This window comes from Euphorbia lathyris, chromosome 1, assembly GCF_963576675.1.
Source record: "Euphorbia lathyris chromosome 1, ddEupLath1.1, whole genome shotgun sequence".
Taxonomy (NCBI): Eukaryota; Viridiplantae; Streptophyta; class Magnoliopsida; order Malpighiales; family Euphorbiaceae; genus Euphorbia; species Euphorbia lathyris.
In genome coordinates this window covers 110,617,934-110,641,635 of record NC_088910.1, presented here as the reverse complement: position 1 = coordinate 110,641,635, position 23,702 = coordinate 110,617,934, and the positions used below count along the sequence as shown (strand labels likewise).

The 23,702-nt window shown below is 36.5% G+C and overlaps 1 protein-coding gene across 1 annotated transcript; it reads right to left on the bottom strand.

Annotated features, from left to right (window-relative positions):
• Positions 1-709: 709 nt before the first annotated feature.
• On the bottom strand, positions 710-1,996 carry LOC136213498 (agmatine hydroxycinnamoyltransferase 1-like). Its single transcript, XM_066002830.1, has one exon. The coding sequence runs from the start codon at positions 1,994-1,996 to the stop codon at positions 710-712; it is 1,287 nt and encodes a 428-aa protein (XP_065858902.1).
• Positions 1,997-23,702: the final 21,706 nt, after the last annotated feature.

The following is a 23,702-nucleotide window of genomic DNA, read 5'->3' as shown; positions in this document are numbered from 1 at the left end:
TAACACCATGTCATTTATGTCCATGTTTTCTCCTAAGAGTAATGTTCACTTGGACCTTAAATAATTTATCATTCACGGTTACATCTAAACTTATTAGAATCTTAGGGTAGAGATTTTAAACATATTAAGACTTAGATTTAATAAGCCTAAATTTAAGTCTAGATGAATGGTCAAATTCTACGTATCAATTTTTTTTGTTAATGAAAATGAGTATATCATTTCATTGATATAAAAATTGCAAGTACAACAAGAAAAGTAAGGAATAAAACCTTATACAAGGCTATGTCCAATATAGAATTCATATAGGTAAGAAAATGACTACAAAGATCAAAACAAACCATTACAGGTACTAATAATACGAATATATGAAACATATACTTCTTGAAACTCCAAATTCGTAGAGAAACATCTCGAATCCAATCTTCATCAACTAAACTCTTCCGAATCTTGGGATCTGAGTCATTTCTTTTTGCAACAATGCAGAGGTAGTGGTCTACATATAAAATCTATCATTTCTGCTCTTATTAAATCAGAAAACATTACAAATGAAAAGATAATAAACAACAAATGTAATTCAAGTGATCCATGTGAACACAGTGGTTTTTTTTATATGAATATGCTTTTGCTGAAAATGGATATTTATTAATTGAAAATTCATATTTATTAATTGAAATACACATTATTAAAAAGAAAACAAAATTCCAGAACTCTAATCAAGCACATAAACAATGTGCTTAAACATAGTTAAGTTGTCATGGAAAAGAGGCACAAATGCATCAATGCTTCCATCTCCAATGAATGAAGGAGTAAGAAACATCATTCCCTCAATTGGAAAATAAGATGGCATAAACACATAAGGGCTTCCTCCTCCAAAATCCAACTCATAAAATGGAAACCTTAACCAACTATCAACTTCTAAATTAGGGCATAAAACCGACTTATTCATCTCGGTTGTCGGAACAAGATCTTCCTCCTCTACTTTATGAGTAGCAAAGTCAATGAACGATTTGAAATAGCTATCATTCACATTAGTAACCGCATCATGAATGAGCTTAGCTGCATACGACACCGGTTCACAAACAAGATCTTTAACCCTAGCGGTAGGAAATGCCCATAACACCAAATTTCCAAAGTACTCATTAGGTACCTTTGGATTCATCCTCATTCTACCATTCGCTGAAATTCTCACATGCGTTTTCTCGAGCCCTCCGAGTCCACGAGCCTTCGTTATCTTTCGCCATAGGTGAGCAACCACACTTTCGAAAGTGCTATAAGATTTGTTATTTAATGATGCCGAAGCTCTTGCTTTCAACTTCGAAATAAAGTCCCTTGTGAAATGAACTTTATGGACAACAATATCATCCTCAAACACATTATCATTCACCAAATTTTTGCTCTTAAACTCTACTCCTCTATGATCAAACTCGAAAACGGGAGGTTCTCGAGGAGTAAAAATAGTACCATCATGAATTGGAAGTGGATCAATCTTGAGTCCGCGACTAGCTTTACCCCAAGCAACCAAGAAATTACTAGTGGAATGACCGTCAGCAACTAAATGATTGGAAGTGAAACCAACCACAAGTGAGCCACAAGTGAACCTTGTGAGCTGAACTTGAGCAATCTCCTCCACATCTTTCAAACTAGGGTGCAGGCTAAGCAAGACCGGAGATGGCTTCAAGGGCATAAGTTGATCAAGCTTAATATCCGCGGTTGCTTCGACGAACTTGACCCCTTGGCCATTAAGAAGAATGAGGGCATCTCCATTGTCATTTTGGCCTAATCTTCCAGCCCATTCTCTATATTCAGATAAAGCTGTTTGGAGGGCAAGTTGAATGGTTTCATTTGGAGGGGTGGGAGGGCGATAAGCATAAATTACAGCCATATGGGTGTTATAAGTGACCTTATCAAAGACACTTAAGGGAATAGAAGCTGGAAATTCATGAGGAGATTCAAGAATTGGCTTGATGATTTTTGTGCTTTCTATTTTGACATTCATGTTGGTTTTGAATGTTTGTTTTTTTAAGGTATGGTAGTCCTATCTATATATAGTGTATCTATGTGGTTGGTGACTTGTTATTTAAAAGAATATTGCAAAAGTTTACCAATTTTACAAAATGGAAGCATTCTTAATATATGGCAGGTAAATACATTACCAAAATAATAGAAAAAACTTGTGAGCTAAAAAACATTGGAGAGAACTGCAAAATAGTTTAAAGATTGTCTAACCAATTTCATATTGAGTGTTCAGATTTACTTGATAAAAAAAGGCTTAGAGCAATATCGACTCTCTTAACAGTTTAAAATGTTGATTTTTGTCTTTATAATATTGGATCAATCTATCTAAAATACTTGAACATCTACAAAATAGGTGAAATTTGAGTAAATATGGATGGTAAATTAGCAGTATGTTAAAATTTTAACTTATCCGATAGAAATCTTTTTTTTAATAAAGATTGGGACGATACAGCGACTAGAGACCTGACATCCTAACTAGGTCGGCACATCTAATAGAAATCTAACTCATAAAAATTTAACAAAATTATTAATTTATAATTCACGTTGAATGAGATTTCACCAATTTTGATAGGTCCTGAGATAAATGTTACCAAATAATAGCTCATGATACAAAAACTAACATTTTAGATAGACAAAGCGTAAATCTTACCAATTAATAGGTTGGGAGGTAGAGACCAATATTTTTTTTGATAGATCATAGGACCCGTCTAGGCGCTCGAAATTGAGAATCTGTCCCGATTTTCTTCGATTAGTCCCTCTAGTTGTTTTTTTGGCCTCTAACCGATTTTTAGCCGCTTAGACTCCGCCTAGATCGCCGCCTAAGCGTCGATGAAGAAAATCATTTTTATTCGTGAATTTATTTTTTTCTTTACTATAATTCACTTTTGAGTTGTTTCAATAATATTGTTGTTCAAATGTTGATGTTTGCACGTTTTTAAAGATATATGTTCCAAATATACGTGTTTTCTATATTAAATAATTTTATACTATTATTTTTAGATAGTATAATAGTACATATTTGAATTGAATTTATATAATAATTTGTTGATTAACAAATAAAAAATACAAAAATACCAATCCGATTATCCTCGACTAATCCTTGATTAATCTTCGAGGGCTCTGTCCCCCTGACTAGAGTCTAGCATTTTTTACAACCTTGGGACTACTAGTTCTATAAGACTAACAATAAAAAATGATAAAGTAAAAAATTAATTCCAACATCGACGGTTGAGAATTTTTTTACTCCTAATATCAGAAATGGTAATTATATTCCTAAAATTTGTAAATTGGGAAACAATATGTAAGATAAAATAATCAATTTATAATGTTGTTATAGCTAAAATTTGTCAATTGGGAAACAATATGTAAGATAAAATAATCAATTTATAAGGGTGTTGTTAAACCGAGCCACCAATTTCCACCTCCAGCTCCATGAAATGACCAAACTACCTTTATTTTTTTTCTCTCTACGAAACACGGGCGTGTGGCTATCACATGCCTCACCACGTGGTGAGGCGTGATGTTCACATGCCCACGTGTGATTTTTTTTTTCAATTTTAGATTTTAATTATTATTATTCTAAAAAATTCTAAATATTATAATTATTAACATTATAATTTGAATTATAATTATTAACATTATAATTAAATAATGTGAGGCGTGATGTTCACATTCCCACGTGTGAATTTTTTTTTCTAATTTTACATTTTAATTATTATTATTCTAAACAATTATAAATATTATAATTATTCTAAAAAATTCTAAATATTATAATTATTAACATTATAATTTGAATTATAATTATTAACATTATAATTAAATAATATACATTAAATATCAAACATGTTTTAAAAACAATAAGTTCTAAAGAATTCTAAATATTAACAAATTACAACAAGCCAATTCGTCCGGTTCCATTCCTCAATGAATCGATGTGTGATAGATTTAAGAAAGATTGTTCACATGCTCACGTGTGAATTTATTTTTCCAATTTTACATTTTAATTATTATTATTCCATGGAACCAGACGAATGGACTTGTTGTAATTTTTTTAATATTTAAAATTGTTTAGAACTTATTGTTTTTAGGGTTAAGGTGCATGAATACCCTAAACGTTTTGGGTCAGGAGCAATTTTACCCGTAACGTCTAAAATGGTACAATTTTATCCCTAATGTTGGAAGTCAATAGCAATTTTACCTCTAACGTTGATAAATTGGGTCAATTTGAGAAATAATTCATCAAACTATTTTCTCGGTCATGAATCTTGTCATCTGCACTTCACATATGCGTTATTTTATCAGTAACAAATCACAAACATATGTTGGGATGTGAAAAAATAAGAAAAAAATATTAAAAATATATAGCCTTTTGTACGAATTAGAGTAAAAAATTTAAAAAATTCACCGAATTTATAAATATTAATCTCCAATTTTATTATTAAATTATAAAAAACATTATATCATTTTTTTAGAACAAATTGATATGCAATTGGTGCAAAATAAAGAAAAAAAATGACTGTATTTTATAATAGTGTCTGAAATTGATTCAATGTTAATAATTATAATTCAAATTATAATGTTCATAATTATAATATTTACAATTTGTTAGAATAATTATAGTATTTATAATTGTTTAGAATAATAATAATTAAAATGTAAAATTGAAAAAAAAAATCTCAAGTAGGCATGTGAAGAATATGTCTCCACCACAGGTGGAGCGTATGAACATCACGCCCCACCATAGGTGGAGGCATATGAACAATATGCCTCCACCACAGGTGGGGCGTATGAACATCACGCCCCACCATAGGTGGAGGCATATTCATATATGCCTCCACCTATGGTGGGGCGTGATGTTCATACGCCCCACCTGTGGTGGAGGCATATTCTTCACATGCCCCGATACCGAAAATTTGATTTTTAAAAAATCATTCGATTTTACTTACAACAATCATAAATAAAACATATTTTTGAACATAATTACGTATCATTAGTCATTTCCCATGTTTTTTCTTTACCAAATTAGTCCGGATTAGATTTTAGAGAGTTTTGTGTTTTTTTGTGTTTTTGAAAGGATTTGAAAATTTGAGAAGATGAGTGAATTTGTTGAAAGGGCAATTTCGGCTTTTCACGGGGCTAGAGGTGGAAAATGGTGGCTAGGTTTAGTAATCCACATTTATAATGTTGTTATAGCTAGTTTGAGAGTAAAATAAAGTTATATTTAAAAGTTTTGATTTAAGAGTAAAATAAAGTTATATTTAAAAGTTTTGATTTAAGAGTAAAATGAATGTAAAGCTATATGTGGTTTAATAATGTATCGTGGAAATAATATAATGTGTTACTGTAATATAAATATAAAAGCTGTTATTAAAATCCTTAAATTTGGAGTGTAAAAAAATGCACTTTTTATTGCAATTTCGATTATATGGATCTTAATGATCATATAGTATATTTAGTCATTCCCTATTAGATACAAATTTATTGATACAGATTAATTCGGGACGAGTTAGTTTTAATCGTAAACTAACAAAGATGTTCTTCTTTAGCTAAACTAGAAGGAGTGAATCCCGGGTTTTACGGCCTAAATCCGTAGGAAATCAAAGATCCTCCATTGTTGAAGGTTAAGACCTTAACAAACATTTCTTGAAGAAGATGATAAAAATTATATTGATAAAAGTTAAAGATTACAATAGAAAGAGATGTATTTATAGCATTTCAAAAACCTAATTGCCAAATTACATAAAAAGGCAAATGACATAACTAATTAAAAAATGTAAAGATAAGGGTAAATTGGGGTAAAGGTAAATGGGTGGGAGTGCAACCGAACCGAACCGAGCCGAACCCTAGGTAGGCTCGGTATTGGCTCGTTAATATCTCGAACCGAGCCCTCTCGAATCGAGCTTTGATGAGCTTTGACCGAGCCGAGCTTTGACCGAATCTGGCCGAGCTTTGACCGAGCCGAGCTTTTATCGAGCTTCTAACGAGCTTTAACCAAATTCATCATACATGCATAGAATAAGTAGCATAAAAAATAGAAAAGCCTTATAACATACTCCATATGAGTTTAAAATATTTATAAAGAAAAACAATCATGTTATTGTCGAGATTCCAGAAAAATATATGGTACTTGTGATCGGAAAACATAAGCTCGGAGAAAAATTTCAAACAATGACATATATATTAAACTTTGTAATGTATTTTATTCTTCATCAAAACCTAATTGTCTCGCTAAAGACTCAAATGTCTAAGCTTTTTTTTGTGTCATTTTTTTGTATGGGTTAAATCTTATTTGAGTTGTGAATTATGATGAAAACTAATAATAACCAATGAAATATATATAGTAATTAAAAATAATCGAGCCTGCTCGCGAGCTTTCGAGCCGAACCTGAGGAAGCTCGGACTCAGCTCGTTAGTGCTCGAGCCGATCCCGAACTCGAGTCGAGCCCTATCGAGTCGAGCTTTGATCGAGCTTTCACCGAGCCGAGCTCGAATAGTTTGCGAACTACCAAGGCTCGTTTGCACCCCTAGGCATGAGTGTAAATTTGTAGTGACATGGGTGTAAATATGGAATGACATGGGTTGTAATTAAGGGGTGACAAATTTGTAAATAAGAAAGAAGCTGGAGTAAGGAGCAATGTCTTTTAAATGAATCCAAGCGGAGCGTGCTTTAATTCCAAGCGGAGCGTGGATTGGCTGCTGGTATTTCTTCGGATCATACCTTCATCCAAGCGGAGCGTGAATTAATTACTGATCTTTTAAGTGTCATTTCCCCCGGATCACTCAGGCTCCACGCGGAGCGTGCTTTCACTCACGTGGAGCGTGCCTTAGCTGCTGACTTACCGTGTGGGACTGTTTTGACCCCTTTACTCTTATGATCATTCGTGCTTGATTCTTCCTCCGACTTTCTTCGCCCAGACTCGATCCTCCAAGGAGATGCTCCGCATCACTTATTAAAAATCTTATTAAATCTAAGTCTAACCAGTTGATCATTAAAGTACATGTTAAGATTGCTTCTTTTTATTTCAAATGCTTGCTTTTTCTTCTTCTTTCATTTTCAATTTAATTTTTTTTATTAAAAAACAATATTTTAATTCACGTATTAAACAAAGAGAAGTAAACAAAAGCTTATAAATTAAAGTGTAGGCAAAAAAGATAATTTAATTATTTTAAAAACTAGTCGAAAACCCGTGCGATGCACGGGATACGAAACTTTTATATAATTTAGATGAATAAATAAATTGACATATTTACTTTTAAGTAATTTTATATCATATTATGAATTTTTTTTATTATGTATATTTGAAATTAATATATATTCTTTATTGATAATTCAAATTAAATTAATTTTGAAAATAATTGATTAATTTTTTATATAATTATAATTAAAGGTGAATGGTTTATTTATTTTTACAGAATTCAATGATTTATACTTTTTAGTAATTTTAATATATTTTCATATTTTGGAATTTTATGAAACAATAATAATAAAATAGGAGATTAATTAAGAAATATATTAGAATATAATGAAAAATCAAAAATTGAATTAAACTAAAATTAAAATTAAATATTATATTTACGATACAAAAGAATTACAATATATGTTAAACAAAATTTAATTAAACTACAATTAAAATTAAATATTATTTTTACAATACAAAAGAATTACAATCTATGTTAAAGTGGAAGCAACATCAATATATTATGCTATAGATTATTACAATCAATACTTTTCTAATGTTGCATATGAAGAAACTTTATCAATTCAATATGTTACATATAAAAAAAATAAAATTCATGTTGATGATAATCATCTTGCTTGATGGAATTTCATGATCACCAAGTATTCGAATTCAATTATTCATTCTGCTACAATAACCCAATATATCCAATTGAATCAGCTTAAGGTGATGATTTCTCTTATTTTCATTTCGTAATATCTCATCAAGACATTCAATTTGTTCTTCATTCTTTCACTATATAGAATATCAGTCACGCTCGCATATATCACTTATTTGATTTCATTAATATTTTCTAATAATTATATATTCTTGAATTTTGTAAGCAAGAAAAACAAATAAAAGAATAGAAAACAAAAATGAATGGACAAAAAGATAATTAGGAGAGAACTATCTTCCTCTCGTTTTTTTTTTCGAAAATAAGAGAGAATGTCAAAATATAAGCATATAAAGAGAAGGGTGGAAATACTTTTTGCCCATTAATTAAAAAATTTATTTTTTCTTAATGAAGTATTAAGTCTACTCAGTACAAAAAAAACAACGTTTTATAATTAATATGTGAAATTAATTCTATTAATTAGAATCAATATGCTCAATATTTGAGAATTTGAAGAGATTCAAATAATAATATTTTTTTAATTAATATTTTCCAACAGCTTGTCCTATGACCATGTTTCATTTTTACATGTTTTGAATAAAGGTTGGGACTCGAAGGAAGGCCGAACATCCCAACGAGGTTGGCACCTCCAGCACAGCCAACATCCCGTTTATTAATAAAAAATGAAAATATTACAGAAAAGGGGGAAAGAAGAAAAGAGAAAGAAAAGAAAGCACAAGGTTACAGCAAGCGGATATGTGCTACATTGCAAATGTCGTCAAACACTAGAGCCTGACAGAATTAAGGTGCCGAGTGCCACCAGCAGGTGGAGGAGGCCGATTGTCCGTAGCTCGCAACTCTATCAGCTGTTTGATTTCCTTCCCTGAAAATGTGAGTGGCTCTCCAATTCATTAGCGAGAGTTGATTTAAACAAGATTGCCATTCTCTTTTGATTCTCCATGGTACCTCTCCGCTATTATTATTTAACAAATGAACAGCATAAACTGAATCGGATTCTATCCAGATGTTCCGCCAATTTCTTTCACTCGCAGCATTGATTGCGTGGACAATCGCTTTGAGTTTAGCTATGTGCGCTGGAGTGTTCAGAATAGGAAAAGCGAAGCAACCGAGTACGAAATCCCTAGTGTTGTGAAAAACTCCACCTGCCCCAGCATTCCCAGTACTACTCGAAGCTCCATCTGTGTTTACCTTCAGCCAGTTTATCAGTGGGGCAATCCAGCGAACAATGATATAGTCAGGATCAGGGGGCGGTCTTTCATCAGCCACAGCTACAGTGGAGCTTTCATTGACTAATTGCAGCAGCCTATACTTTAAGCTTTGGATTGAAGGGAGCACTCCGTCAAAAATCGCACGGTTACGTACCTGCCAGATGAACCAAATGCAGGTTGTAACAGCAAATTTCCATCTGTTTCTCTTGTTGCGATTAATTCTTATTTCCCGAATGCCTATGAAAAAATCCTCAAAGCCAGGCGTGAAGCTGCAGTTCAAATTGAAGATGTTAAAAATTAAACCCCAAAGCTGCCTCGCAACAGTACAGTGCACGAAGAGATGAGCATCGTTCTCTTCGTTGATTTTGCACAGTTCACACCGTTGCGCTATATACAGTCCGCGAGCTTGCAGCAGCTTTTGGACAGCGAGTTTTCCATGCAACAACTTCCAGCAAGTGGTGGCACGGCTAGGAGGAACCGCAGAATTCCAGCTGAATTTATTCCACGCCACTGGTTCACCCTGAGCAAGGTGCATATAAACCGAGCAGGCCGTGAGCCGTCCAGAATCAGACGGGCGCCAAACACAGAGATCATCCCCGTCAAGAGCTTCGATTTGTCTAATGTTTGTCTGAATATCAATCGGAATCTCTTATAAATTGATCCAATTACCGTCAACTCTGAACTTTTGGATGGGATCATAGAGCTTTACCGGTGACTTTCTAGGAATGTCTAGCTGATCAGCAACCGATGGCACAATCCATCTGTCAGTCCAGAAATTCAGATTTGAATCCTTGCCAAACCACCAAACTGAATCTTCTTTTATTAAATCAAAATTAGCTCTTATTGAAGACCAGATGGAGGAGTTCGCAATATATTTTTTAGGCATCCCAGAAGTCTCAAGAAAGCGGAGTCTGAGCATGTTGATGATGAAACCATTGCCCTGTATTAGATCCCAACTGAACTTAGCAAGAAGAGCAGTGTTGAAAATTCTGAGATCTTTGATCCTCAGGCCCCCATTTGCAATCTGCTGACAGCAGACTCTCCAGGGAACAACAATGAGCTTTCTTTTATCCCTATCCCCTGTCCAAAGGAAATTGCGTATGGCTTTATTCAGCCGCTCAATAAGGGAAGCAGGCCAATGATACAGAAGAAAAGAGTGCACCAGAGCACCAGTTAACGCAGACTTGATCAGTGTGAGCCTGCCTGCAAAAGAGAGAGAGAGTGCCCTTTCCAAAGACTGAATTTACTGAGAAATTTGTCAATCAATGGGTTCAGAAATCGAGATCTAGGCGCTCCTTGAAACAGAGGAACTCCCAGATAATTCAGCGGAAGGTTTGTCTGCCTGATGCCCAGGATGTCTGAAAGTCTGTTTCTGCGCACAGAAGTAGTGAAATTGCCAAAGAGAGCCTGGGATTTGCTCCAATTGACAGCCTGACCAGAGATTTCTTCATATATGATAAATAAGTCTCTTATGCATTTCATGTTTTTTGAAGTTGCCCTGGCAAAGATCATCATATCATCCGCATAGAACAGGTGAGACGGGAACTCAACAGTGTTGGTATATCTCATTGGGTCTAATCTGCCTTCATCGACCAAATTAGAAATCCACCTACCTAGAAAGTCTTCGGCAATCCCAAATAGGATGGAGGAAAGGGGATCTCCCTGTCTAACTCCGCAAGAGCAACCAAAAAAACCTTTGATTCCTCCGCCAATCGCTATTGAGATTCTAGCTGATTTCAGAATCTCCAAAATCCAGTTCCTAAATTTCAATGAGAAGCCAAAAGATTCTAGAACAACAAGCATAAATTTCCAATCCAGGGTGTCAAAGGCCTTTCTAATATCAATCTTGAGCGCCAAATTGCCTCCAAAGCATTTCTTTTTAAGCAGATTTATACCCTCTGAAGCTGCAGCAATGCAATGGTGGATGCTTCTTCCCTTGATGAATCTGAACTGGTTGTTGTTGAAACACTTTTCCACAAGATTTTGATTTGACAAAATCATCCATGATCAAGAGGCAATTAAATTTAGATGCTTTGATTTAATTGTACTAATATGTTTGTTAAATCTTGAGTGCAAAAATATATAAAGTAAAGACAGGACAAAAGTCAGCACAAACGAAGCTAAGTAGAAAGGAACTCAGCATGACTGAATAGAAGCTGAGTGGAGCTAAAATTCAGGAACAAAACGAAGCTGACTAAAGCTGAAGACTTCTTTAGGAGCGTTAAATAAAATGGAGCTGACCTTGTAGGAACTCAGCATAAACCGTGAAACATTCGAAAAGAACAAACGAAGCTGAGTAACAGTCAGGACAGCATAAAGGATTCGTTCACAAAAAGACAAAGTCTGCAAATTTTCTGCACCAATAATTGGAACCTTGAAGACACCTAAAAGACTAATTCCGAGAGTCATGGGACGTTGGATTATTGGAAACAGACAACTGGCACAAACAAACAAACCAGACGCTAGAAGACAAACCTGGCGCCTGAAGAAAACAGAGAAAGGGAATGGAGGTGCAGTCTGAATCTTTCCAGAGATTGTTCCTCAAAAGAGCCGTTTTGGTAGCAATGGTCAAGACATTTCAAAACAATCAAGTCCACAGATTTTCTTCTATAAAAGGACAATCGAAGAACTTAAAAAGCACACTGAAGCATCAAAGAAAAATACAAGAGAGAAAGTTTCAAAAGCACTCAAATACAAAAAGAATCTTACACCGACGTTTCTATTCTATGTGTAAAAGCTAGATTGAGTTGTAATCATCTAAAGTGTTCTTTAGTTCAAAAAGGAACAAGCCTGTGATCAATAAGAATATTGAGAGTGTAAAGCTGAGTGCTTGGTTGTAAGCATTTCAGTAGTAGAGAAATCTAGGTGCTGGGTTGTAGCACTTAGTAGGAGTTGAGTAGACGAATAGAGGAAGGTACTCTTGCATATTCAACTGCCTTGTAATTGGTTTGTGCTCTACCATTAAAGAGCTCAGTATTGGATTCAAAAAGCCCGGAGGACTCTGGGGATTGGACGTAGGCAGAGAGGTCGAACCAGGATAAGTAATACTGAGTAATCTCTAAACTCTCTCTTATAACTGCATTTGTTGTTTGCTTTATTTACTCAGCATATAAATTGCCTAAGCTGATCCTGAGTAAGTAAGTGGTGCTGAGTTAGAAGCTGACCTTCAAGAGTGTCAATTCCTAACTCTCAAGGAAACAACTTTGGTCAACATCTGACTAAAGCTGTCCTGTGATATATCTCACCAAGCTGACCAAAGGCTGAGTTAATAAACTCTCAAAATAACTTCTGGTCAGGTCAATTAAAACACGAAAAAGTTATATTAGTTCCTAACCCCCCCTTGGAACTAATTACCAGGGACCAACAAGTGGTATCAGAGCCAAAGCTCACTACTCAAAGATTCAACAATCTTGAGCTGATCCCTAAAAATGGGTGAGAATAGCACTCGTTTCCTTCCTGGAAACCAAACAACACAGATACTCCCTGAGGGATTATCAATCACTAGACCACCCCTATTCTTTGGATCAAATTATACATTCTGGAAGAATAGGATGAAGAACTTTATTTAAGCCACAAACATGAGTGCATGGCTTGCAATTGTTCAAGGTCCACATGTGCCATACAAAACTATTAACAATGAGAAAATTGTTAAAAGTGAGACTGAGTGGACAGAGGATGACCTCAGAAAACTACAAAATAATGCTTCGGCTATAAATATGCTTCACTGTGCGTTAGATGCTGCAGAATACAATAAGATTTCAGGGTGTGAGTCAGCACAGGAGATTTGGAAGAAGCTTGAAGTAACCTATGAAGGCACAAGCAAAGTTAAGGAGTCTAAAGTCAATCAACATATGAGACTCTACAAACTGTTTGAGATGAAGGAGAATGAAGACATCTCAGAAATGAACGCAAGGTTCACAAACATTATAAATGAGCTAAAAAAGGCTTGGAAAGAACTTCACTGAAGAAGAACAGGTAAAGAAAATTCTGAGAAGCCTGCCCAAGAGCTGGCAAGCAAAGAAAACAGCCGTAGAAGAAGCTCAAGACTTGACTACCTACAAATATGATGAGCTGATCGGATCCCTGCTGACTCATGAAATCTCTATGAAAAACTTTGAAGCCAAAGAGAAAGAAAAATCAGAAGATAAGAAAGAAAAATCCCTTGTCATGAAAGCTGACTCAACTGAAGCGGAGTCAACTGATGATGAGGAATTGGCCATGTTCACCAGAAAGATGAAAAAGCTGTTCAGGAGAAATGATAGAAATGGCAAAAGATCATTTAGAAGAAATGATAAGTACAAAGCTGAGTCAAGTGACAAGTACAAGAAGGACAGCTTGAAATCTGTCACATGTTTTGAGTGTCATCAAACCGGGCACATCAAGTCAAGCTGTTCCAACCTCAAGAAAGAGAAGAAGGGAAGCAAAAAGGCTATGGTAGCCACATGGAGTGACAGTGATGAGTCAACATCATCTGAAGCTGAGCAAAATGAAATAGCCAACATATGTTTTATGGCAGATGATGGAGCTGACCAATCCCAATCTGAGCATGCTGACCTTTCTGATGAAACTGACCAAGAGAATCACAACAATGAGGTAACATCTTTACTTTTGCTTAGAAATGAAATGGTAAATGCCCTGAGTGACTTATATACACTAACTAAGAAGTGTAACAAAAAGATTAAGGCACGCAGCAGGCGCTGTGATGAGATTGAAGAGGTCAAGCTGAGTGACCTCCGATATCTTCTCCAGGACAACTCTGACTTGCATACCAACATGCAAATCTTACATAAGTTTGTCACGGAGGTTCAATCTGAGTCAAAGAAACTTAGAAAGGATATCACAACATTACAGAGTCAAGGGAAGGGCTCAAACAGAAATAAAGCCCATGCTGAGTACGCAAACAATAGTCAGCATAAGCAAGGCACTCAATGTGAATGTTGTGGAAAAAGGGGACACACAAAGGATGTGTGTTGGCATAACAAGCGGACTATCCAATGTGACTTCTGCGGAAGAAAAGGGCATACCACAAAAATATGTTGGCATGCCCAACACAATAATGCTGACTATACTCAGTTCAACCCGCAAAGGGTATCTTTTTGTGACTTCTGTGGTAAACTAGGCCACACCATAAAAGTATGCCGTCACAAGTTAAAATATGACTTTGCAACTGTCTATACTGACAAGAAAGGACCCAAAAGGAATTGGGTACCTAAAAATGAATAGTTTAAACTGCAGGTCAGCTTGACATGCGTGGAAAAGTCAAAACTATGGTATATAGACAGCGCATGCTCAAGGCATATGACAGGTGATGAAACTCAGTTCATCACACTAGAGCTTAAACGAGGTGGAAGTGTAAGCTTTGGAGACAACAAGAAGGGTAAGATAGTCGGCTCAGGTACTATCGGAGGTAACCCAACCATTGAGTCTGTCTCCTTAGTTAAAGGTCTCAAATACAATCTGCTGAGTGTAGCTCAGCTTTGCAAGAGCGGCAGAAGGGTTGTATTTGATGATACTAAGTGTCAAATACTCGAGGGAAATACAAATGAATTAATTTTAACTGCCCCTCGTGTAGAAAATGTATATATGTTAAACTTGGAAAAACAGTTTTTCAAAAATATATGCTTAGTGTCTAAAGAGGACAACTCCTGGCTATGGCATAGAAGACTTGGGCATGTCAGCATGGACCTTCTTGCCAAATTAGCTAAAAAGCAATTAGTTGAGGGATTACCCAAATTAAAGTTTGAAAAAGATCAACTATGTAAAGCCTGTCAGCAGGGTAAACAAACTAAAAAGTCATTTCATAGCAAAAATATCGTCTCAACCAAAAGGCCGTTGGAATTACTACACCTGGATCTTTTCGGACCTATCCAGCCACTCAGCTTGGGAGGTAAGAAATTTTCTTTGGTTATTGTAGATGATTTCTCTCGGTACACTTGGATCATCTTGCTGAGTAACAAGGATGAAACCTTCGAGATGTTCACCACATTGATCAAAAAGCTTGAAAATGACAAAGACCTAAAAGTGGCTCACATTAGAAGCGACAATGGTGGAGAATTCAAAAACCAACAGTTTGATGAATTCTGTGAAACCTGTGGTATTGACCACAACTTCTCTACTCCTAGAACACCTCAACAAAATAGGGTTGTTGAAAGGAAAAATAGAACCATTGTCGAAATAGCTAGGACAATGCTGAGTGAACATAGGCTTCCAAAGTACTTCTGGGGTGAAGCTGTTCACACGGCATGTTATATACTGAATAGAGCTCTAGTCAGACCTATACTCAAGAAAACCCCATATGAACTTTGGAAAGGTCGAAAGCCCAACATTGGATACTTTCGTGCCTTTGGGTGTAAATGTTTTATACTCAATACAAAAGACAATCTTGCTAAATTTGATGCTAAAGCTGATGAGGCGATCTTTTTAGGGTACTCAACAAACAGTAAAGCATATAGCGTATTTAATAAAAGAACCCAGATTGTAGAAGAATCTGTGCATGTTGAGTTCGATGAGACTAACCCCACAGGTAAGTCAGCTCAGCCTGAAGAAGATGAACCAGGCTCAGCTTTCGCTGATCAACCAGAAGCCACAGTGTCAAACATACAGGAGCTGACCCAAGGTAAGCAAGAAATTGAAATATCATTTGCTGACCAATCTATTCATGTAGAGATTGTAGAAACACCTCTTCCAAACAACTCAACATTGCCCAAGGAAATAAAGATCCCAAGAGGTCATACAAAACAAGCCATTCTTGATGCCGCCAACAACAAACTAATGACCAGGGATCAACTTAGAAGATACCTCAGCAATGTTGCATTCGTATCAATACATGAGCCAAAGAACTTTGCTGATGCTGAGCAAGATGAGTATTGGATCAATGCTATGCAAGAAGAGCTTGACCAATTCACCAGAAATGAGGTATGGGATTTAGTACCTAAACCTAGGAATCAAAAGCCCATAGGAACTAAGTGGGTCTTTAGAAATAAGCTAGATGAACATGGAAATGTGATTAGAAACAAAGCCCGACTTGTAGCCCAATGCTATAGTCAGCAAGAGGGTATAGACTATGGAGAAACATTTGCTCCTGTTGCTAGATTAGAAGCTATACGTATATTGTGTGCCTATGCCAGTTACATGAATTTTAAACTATACCAAATGGATGTAAAAAGTGCGTTTCTTAATGGCTTTATAAACGAAGAGGTATACGTTAATCAACCTCCCGGGTTTGAAGATCCAAAATTTCCAAATCACGTTTATAAACTCAAAAAGGCCCTGTACGGTCTAAAGCAAGCTCCAAGAGCTTGGTATGAGAGGTTGACCAACTTCCTGCTGACTAGGAACTATGTCAGGGGAAAAGCTGACACAACCTTGTTCATTAAGAAAAAGGGTAAACATACCCTACTTGCACAGATATATGTTGATGATATAATCTTTGCTGCTACTGACGAATCTTTGTGCAAAGAATTTAGCCAATAGATGCAAACTGAGTTCGAAATGTCCATGATGGGTGAACTCAACTTCTTCCTTGGACTCCAAATCAAGCAAGGTAAGAGTGGCATATTTATAAGTCAGTCTAAGTACACCAAGGAAATGTTAAAGAAATTCAGCATGGAAGATTGCAAACCAATATCAACCCCCATGGGTACTGATATTGTCCTATGCAAGGATGAAAAGAGTAAGTCAGTTGATAGTAAACTCTATCGAGGTATGATAGGTTCATTGCTCTATCTCACTGCTAGTAGACCAGACATTCAATACTCAGTATGCTATTGTGCTAGATATCAAGCTGAGCCCAGGGAATCTCATCTAACTGCTGTAAAAATAATTTTTAGATACTTGCAAAGCTCAGTTGATGCAGGTCTATGGTATCCAACCTCAAATGACTTCATACTCATTGGATATACTGATGCTGACTACGGACGAGATAAGCTAGAACGAAAAAGTACTTCAGGAGGATGTCATTTCCTCGGAAGCTGCCTAGTATCTTGGTTTAGCAAGAAGCAATCATCCGTTGCTCTGTCTACAACTGAAGCTGAGTACGTGGCTGCTGGAAGCTGTGTTGCACAAGTCCTATGGATAAAGCAACAACTTGAGGATTACGGAGTCAAAACAAAGACAATAGAGATCAAATGCGACAACAAAAGTGCCATTGATCTATCTAAAAATCCAGTCCAACACAGCAGGATGAAGCATGTTAGCATAAGGCATCACTTCATCAGAGACCATGTACTAAAAGATGAGATCAAGCTGACCTACGTGCCAACAAATGATCAGCTTGCAGATATCTTCACAAAGCCCTTGGCACGAGAGCAATTCAACATACTAAGGGAAGCAATTGGTATGTCAAATCCACTCTAACTAAATCTGTATTGAATGATTGCCATGTGAGGACACTTTAAATGATTGTACAAATGCCATGTTGAGTAAAATATCTGTTCCCAACTAAGCTTAAAAATGAAAAAGCCACCCTATGCATACATGTTGAGTAACGATACTGAGTAGGCATAAAAGTTGAGTAAACATCCCATGCTGAATAGATAAACAAATCACTCTATGCTGAGTAAATACACATGCTGAGTATGTAACTTATGCTGAGTCAATAAAAGATAGAAAATTGTCTTCACAAACGCTAAGCACTCAATATCATGGACGCTTCGAATTCCAGCGAAACCTAGCCAAAACCCACTCGCGTAAAGTGAAGCTACACGTGTAACCTCTGACACCTTGGGAAGACGCACATTAATGGCAAAACTCATGCGCCGAAGATGTCATAATTGACAAAATGTCTGTCGATTGAACGTCCCTAGGAGAAAAACGGCTAGATAATAATTTAGGGTCTTCATGAATTTATATAAAAATAGAAGAACCACTCGTCATTCCTTACGTTTGTAATCCAAACTTCTTCCTCTCTAAGAACTTCAAAATCGTCAAAAATGTCTCCCAGCAAAAAGAAAACCCCAAAAGCTCAAAACACAGACCAACCCACTGACCACGCTGGTCCTTCAATAGAAAGGGAGAGGACAATGATCAAGGTCCACTCAAAAGTTAACAATCTGGAGGTGTTAAAATGTTGATGGTTCTCTCCAAGCTTCGTATCGTCTGAGACGCCATTCTGTGAATGGATCGAGAAAAACAACTGGAAAGGTCTCTTTTCTCTCCCAGGAACAACCTACCCCAGGTTAGTTCGAGAATTCTACTCGAATTTACGGGTTGATGCAGATGACTCTGATTATTTGGAGACCACTGTGAAAGGTCAGAAAATCGTTATAACCCCCGCCTATCTAGCCACACTATTAGAGATACCAGACAAAGGAATCCAATTTAGAACAACAAAGGAGAAAATACCGAAAGCCACATCTGAGAAGCTAAAGGGGTTCTGTAAACCCAAAGATCATAAAGGGGAAATACCCAGTACCTGTATGGGTAAAGAACAAAAGATGGTCCACTTCATGCTGACTAACTTCATCTTTCCCAAACTCAGCTCAGCCTCCTCCGCATCAAACTTCGAACAGTGCTTTATCTGGTACATGTTGACCTCCACTCCATTCAATCTTCCCGTGTTTCTAGTTGGAGCATTTCAATGAAGCGGTAAGAAACTATGCTTGGGTTCACTTATTACGAAAATTATACAGGACAAGCAAATAGAGACCGTGGATAAGACAAGTTCGTTGGGAAGTGAAATCACTGCAGTCCTACTGAATGGACTATTGTATAATCAACCCTTGAAGGGGTATGAATGAGCTGGAGATGCTGAGGAAGATGAAGAAGCTGGGCAACCTGAAATGGAACCTGAAGCTGAGCCTGCAAAAGATGTTGAGGCTCATACTGAGTCACTTGAGACAGTTCAGCCTGAAAAAGGGAAGAAGAGGAAGGCTGTAGAAACTTGCTCCAAGGACATTCATTCTGTTCCAAAGAAAGTAAGGCTTTCATCAAGACAGAAAGCTAAATCTGACAAGGGTAAGGAGCATGTTGAGAAAAGAAAGAGGCAAGAAGAGCCTGAGGATGAGCACGAAGAAACTCCTGAAACCCCTTTAAAGAAGAAGAAAAAGGGTAACTCTTTAAAGATAATAGAAGCTGTCCCACTAGCCTCCACTCAACCTGAAGGTCATGAGATTGACCAAGAAAAGGAAGATGAGCAACATGTTGAGCACCAACAAGTTAATACTGAAGAAGAAGAACACCCCAATGATGATGCTGAGCAGAAAAGGAAAGAAGGTAATGTTGAGCAACCTGTAGAAGAGGGGACAGTTGCTACTGAGTCCAGTGAAGGTCTTCGAACTGACCATTCACCACCAAAAACTGAGACTCGGCGAAGATTAAAGAAGAAAGCGCAGAAGCAACTTGATCTCATGAACGACTTTCCCATTGACGAGCCTGAAACTGACCTCTCTACAATTCAGTTCCAGTATTTTTCAAATGCAACTGAATCTCCACCAGAAGATCTAGCAGAAAAGCAAGCCTCTGTTACTCAGGATGAGGAACATGCTAAAAACCCTGTAGATCCAAGTCAAACTGCTCAAATTAAGCCAACTCATACCTCAATTCCACCTCCAACACAAAATGTTGATAACTCAGCTCAACAAATCCATCAAAGTCCAGGTACTCAATCTGGCAAGGAACCACCACCTCCATCAGAAAATCCTGCACCAGCCTCTGAGTCCAATGCTGCTAAGTTTGCATACTTGAATGCAACTGAGTCTGGCCGTCGGGTCATTGCTTCTGCTCAGTCCTTACTTCAAGATTTTTATCCTACTCAAGCTGAAGGTTGCCAATCCACTCAAGCTGAGTCCTCTCACCTGACAGGTATCACTCAGCTTCTGCATGAACTACGTAGCCTAAAAGATCTGGTCAGTATTATCACTGCAGTCCAAACTAAGCAACCAACCCAAAAGCAAATGGCCAAACTGACTGAATTAGTGCTTACAATGGCCACTCATATGAACTCTCTTGAAGGGAAAATTCAACAAATGTCTGAAGCCAATCCAGGGTACGTCACTTCCACTGAGCTTCAAAACTGTTTTGTTAAGCTAGCAGCGGAACTGACCCCCTCTAGAGCAACTGCCCATACTGAGTCTGCAACATCTGCTGAGTTGCAAGATTGCTTCACCAAGTTATATGCTGAGCTAACTAAATCCAGTCCACCCAGCAATACTGAGTTTGTCACCTCTACCGAACTCCAACAATGCTTCACTAAGCTTCAAGCTGAGCTGACGAGTACACGTGACTTAGTATCCTCTTCCTCTTAGTGCATCATTGACCAATTAAGTGAGGCAGTCAGACTCCTGAACATTGATAGAACCCAGATGGATGTTGATCCCGTATCCAACACATAACTCATGAGCTTTTCCCAAGCTATTATGAAGGCCATGCGGATCAACAATGCCCAGCGCATGTTTTATGACTCTGCTCTGCTCAAACTATTCCATCAATCTTATGGTCAGGTCACCAGTTCAATTTCCTGCCTGAGCAAAGCCCATGAATGTCTCCTCAGTATGATCAGCAGCTCCCTTCGAGTTCCTAGGCATGTCCAGGACGATAGCGTTCCCGTCATTGACAGTTTGGGTGAAAGCACAAAAAGGCTTCATCGCTACTCTAACTATCTCTCCTCTGCCGCCAGAAATAAGACCTTCCTTTACCAACCCGATGATGGCAAAACGGGGGAGACAAGTAAAAGAGGAACTCAGCCTCAGCCTTTAGGAACTGCGTCTGCGTCTGGAAGCAAAGGAAAAGGCATTGCTTATGTTGATCCCTCAGCTCAAAGCAAGAAGAAGTAAATCTAGCCAGTTTGTGTCTAGAGATTTGTCACCATATCCTGTTACCTGTTTTTTTTTTGTGTTCTCTACTGTTTAAGTTAATATGCTTTGTTTTGTTGTTGTTTAAATCCAATATCACAATATCAGTTTTTTTTCTTGATCTGACTAATCAAGTTTGAACAAACAAATCAAAAAGGTTAACCACATGAACACTAAAACTAAACTAAGAGACAACATCTTTCCAAAACTAAGTCAGTATACACAAATGTAACAAGTCTAATGAAATTAGATCTTGGAAGGTTTAGAATAAAATGAATGCAACCCTTACGGGGGAGTCATTTCAAAAACATCAATCATGGGGCAACTTATAACTGAGTTCCGTAATTATGTATTTTGCCAACATCAAAATGGGGGAGTTTGTTGAAACACCTTTCCACAAGATTTTGATTTGACAAAATCATCCATGATCAAGAGGCAATTAAATTTAGATGCTTTGATTTAATTGTACTAATATGTTTGTTAAATCTTGAGTGCAAAAATATATAAAGTAAAGACAGGACAAAAGTCAGCACAAACGAAGCTAAGTAGAAAGGAACTCAGCATGACTGAATAGAAGCTGAGTGGAGCTAAAATTCAGGAACAAAACGAAGCTGACTAAAGCTGAAGACTTCTTTAGGAGCGTTAAATAAAATGGAGCTGACCTTGTAGGAACTCAGCATAAACCGTGAAACATTCGAAAAGAACAAACGAAGCTGAGTAACAGTCAGGACAGCATAAAGGATTCGTTCACAAAAAGACAAAGTCTGCAAATTTTCTGCACCAATAATTGGAACCTTGAAGACACCTAAAAGACTAATTCCGAGAGTCATGGGACGTTGGATTATTGGAAACAGACAACTGGCACAAACAAACAAACCAGACGCTAGAAGACAAACCTGACGCCTGAAGAAAACAGAGAAAGGGAATGGAGGTGGAGTCTGAATCTTTCCAGAGATTGTTCCTCAAAAGAGCCGTTTTGGTAGCAACGGTCAAGACATTTCAAAACAATCAAGTCCACAGATTTTCTTCTATAAAAGGACAATCGAAGAACTTAAAAAGCACACTGAAGCATCAAATAAAAATACAAGAGAGAAAGTTTCAAAAGCACTCAAATACAAAAAGAATCTTACACCGACGTTTCTATTCTATGTGTAAAAGCTAGATTGAGTTGTAATCATCTAAAGTGTTCTTTAGTTCAAAAAGGAACAAGCCTGTGATCAATAAGAATATTGAGAGTGTAAAGCTGAGTGCTTGGTTGTAAGCATTTCAGTAGTAGAGAAATCTAGGTGCTGGGTTGTAGCACTTAGTAGGAGTTGAGTAGACGAATAGAGGAAGGTACTCTTGCATATTCAACTGCCTTGTAATTGGTTTGTGCTCTACCATTAAAGAGCTCAGTATTGGATTCAAAAAGCCCAGAGGACTCTGGGGACTGGACGTAGGCAGAGAGGCCGAACCAGGATAAGTAATACTGAGTAATCTCTAAACTCTCTCTTATAACTGCATTTGTTGTTTGCTTTATTTACTCATCATATAAATTGCCTAAGCTGATCCTGAGTAAGTAAGTGGTGCTGAGTTAGAAGCTGACCTCCAAGAGTGTCAATTCCTAACTCTCAAGGAAACAACTTTGGTCAACATCTGACTAAAGCTGTCCTGTGATATATCTCACCAAGCTGACCAAAGGCTGAGTTAATAAACTCTCAAAATAACTTCTGGTCAGGTCAATTAAAACACGAAAAAGTTATATTAGTTCCTAACCCCCCCTTGGAACTAATTACCAGGGACCAACAACAAAATGCCTCTAAAACACTTCTCCTTATTTCTCTCTGCTTCCGCTATTATATATAGTATAGATGTGCAGACAAGAAAAGGTAAAATAGTAAATAGTGAAAACATGGGAAACAAAAAAAACCGGTGAAATAAGGAAAAAATGGAAAAATGAGAAAAACATAAAACCTATAAAAATATAAAAGGAGTAAAAAATAAAAGCAGGAACAACAAGAAAAATCGGAAAAATAAGAAAACATAAAAAAAACAGGAAAACAGAAAAACATGACAAATGAGAAAAAAAGCAGCAGGAAAATAGGATAACAAAAAAAGGAAATGAGAAGAAAAATGTGAAAAAAACTACGGGAAAACAGTAAAAACGTAAAAAAAAAACGTGAAAAATAGAAAAACGGAAAAGCAAACAAAAAAATAAAAAGTGGAAAAACTTGAACTAAAAAAGAACATGAAAGAAATGTAAAAGATAGAAAAAAATGTGGAATACGGCAAAAAAAAATATTTTTTTCGTCTTTCTTTTTTTTCATATTTTTTTTCGTTTTTCAAAATTTTTTTTACCATTTATCTTGTTTTTTCCTTTTTCACTGCTTTTCTCGGGTTTTTTTTGTTTTAATCATTTTTTCTCAAATTGTTAAATTGATTAAACGGGTTAACTCAACTAACCCGCTACTAAACTTGTTTATCATATAGGTTAGTTGGGTTGAACAAGAAACATGACCTAAATTAGAATTGTTTTTTCACTTTTCAATTAAATTAATATTTTGTAATAAAATTGCTTTCATATTGAAAAGTAAAGAAGAGTAAAAAAAAACATACAGATATTTGAATTAAAAACCAACCTTATTCAACCTTTTTCATTCTAATTGATTATTTTTGCATGGGTTTGGTTGGTTTTAATAACCAACCCATGAGTTGCTTATTTTAATGGGTTGAGTTTGATTGTAATCGAATAGTACAAATTACTTCATTATATAAATTTAAGTTGAGGGTTCGAATCTTAGCAACTCCCCTTTATTAAAAGAATTTCAACATATGATATGATGGACATATCTCGTAC